Source organism: Musca autumnalis, unplaced genomic scaffold, assembly GCF_047663935.1.
Source record: "Musca autumnalis isolate F117 unplaced genomic scaffold, ASM4766393v1 scaffold_1, whole genome shotgun sequence".
Lineage (NCBI taxonomy): Eukaryota > Metazoa > Arthropoda > Insecta > Diptera > Muscidae > Musca > Musca autumnalis.
In genome coordinates this window covers 285,327,576-285,329,084 of record NW_027411644.1, presented here as the reverse complement: position 1 = coordinate 285,329,084, position 1,509 = coordinate 285,327,576, and the positions used below count along the sequence as shown (strand labels likewise).

General features: G+C 32.5%; 1 protein-coding gene across 1 annotated transcript; it reads left to right on the top strand.

Annotated features, from left to right (window-relative positions):
• Nucleotides 1-226: 226 nt before the first annotated feature.
• On the top strand, nt 227-1,509 carry LOC141389674 (uncharacterized). The gene is made up of 2 exons (XM_073961542.1): nt 227-919; nt 974-1,509. The coding sequence occupies exons 1-2, from the start codon at nt 354-356 to the stop codon at nt 1,296-1,298; spliced, it is 891 nt and encodes a 296-aa protein (XP_073817643.1). The 5' UTR covers nt 227-353; the 3' UTR covers nt 1,299-1,509.

The following is a 1,509-nucleotide window of genomic DNA, read 5'->3' as shown; positions in this document are numbered from 1 at the left end:
ATTTTGTGGTTGCTGGACAGTTTGACACTTATCGATATTTCCGAAAAATCGACAGTCAAAACGGATCGTGTGTACCCCGCTTATGGGTACTTTACACGATATGTTATTTTCCATATGTGTTGTCACTTTGCATATACATTTCGTATATTAAAAGTGACAACCCATATGTAAAAAACATATCGTGTAAAATACCCATTAAGAATCGCATTATGGCATTACAAACATTTTTCGTAGTGTGGCAATATCGCGATTGTGTTTTTTCTGATATCTTTCAAAAAAACATCTCCCGCCCTATTTACTTTTGTTCCAAAATAAAATATCTAAAATATAAAAATAACTAAAAAATCTGTAAAATGGAAAACATTGAAAGCCTTGAAGAGTTTGCTCAACAAACACAACAAAAAATCAATCGCCTTAATGATTTTATTGCATTAAGTTTGCGACGAAAAAACATATCCAAGGAATTGAAGGAAATCGTTCTGAAATCAATTCAAGTTAAGGACACACTTATAATTGCCCATAATGCTATGCTGGAAGAAATGCAAAAGGTGGAGGAGGACTATGAAAATGTCATGTCCGAGATGAGAAGAAAACAAATGGTAATTATGAATTTTGTCATCAAAGAAAAGGAACGCAAATTGAAGGAGGCTGAAGATGAACAAAAGAAGGTGCAACAATTACTCTTGAGTTGTGGTAAAAATAAATGCCCAAGTGCTGTTAAAGCATCTGCAAGTAAAATTGCTGTCAGCACTTTAACAGCCAGTGTAAATCGTATGCATTTAAATCACGCTACTCCGCGGCTAAAGATCAGCGAATACAAGAATTCTCCATTGGTTAAAAAGAAAGTTGCTCCCATTCCAATATTTTTTGCGGAATTTGATGCACAAATAACCCAACAGCAGTTTGATAAGATACCCAAGTAAGATACTATAATTCCATATTGTAATTTAAAAATATTAAAATGTTTTTTTAGATACATGAGCGGCCGTGAAACTGTGGATCAATTAAATGGATTCTTGGAAACCGTAATCATTCCATGTTTCAACGAAAAATATCAATTGATACATAAACAACGCAATATCCTACGCGGCAACGATTTGGAATTGTGGAAAATGTACAATGACCAATCCAGTTATATACCAGGAAAATATTTCATAACCCTTGGGGATATTGGACGTCATCAAAATAAAATGTTGGATAAGAAGGCCCAGAATCGTCTAACAATGCTCCGACACATTGGTATATTACACGAGGAACGTGTCAAACAGACTGTATGTTATGTTTGGTCACATAATTGAGATTAAATCAAATATTATAAATTATTATTCGGTGTGTAAATGCAATATTTTTCAATGTAATTGTTGTATCTAAATGCATTGATGGCCTGGAGCATCGATGCTCTTTATATCTATTTTTAATATTTCGAAATCATTAGAATAAGTTAATTATTAAATAGGTACTATCATTGATAAATAAATATTAATTTCAGTCTTTTAAATCAAAGAAAAA

Excerpts from the sequence above, each read along its gene's own strand:
- LOC141389674 (XM_073961542.1), top strand. The coding sequence starts at position 354 with ATGGAAAACATTGAAAGCCTTGAAGAGTTTGCTCAACAAACACAACAA. Across the intron at positions 920-973 it reads CAGTTTGATAAGATACCCAA|ATACATGAGCGGCCGTGAAA; the intron begins GTAAGATACTAT and ends ATGTTTTTTTAG.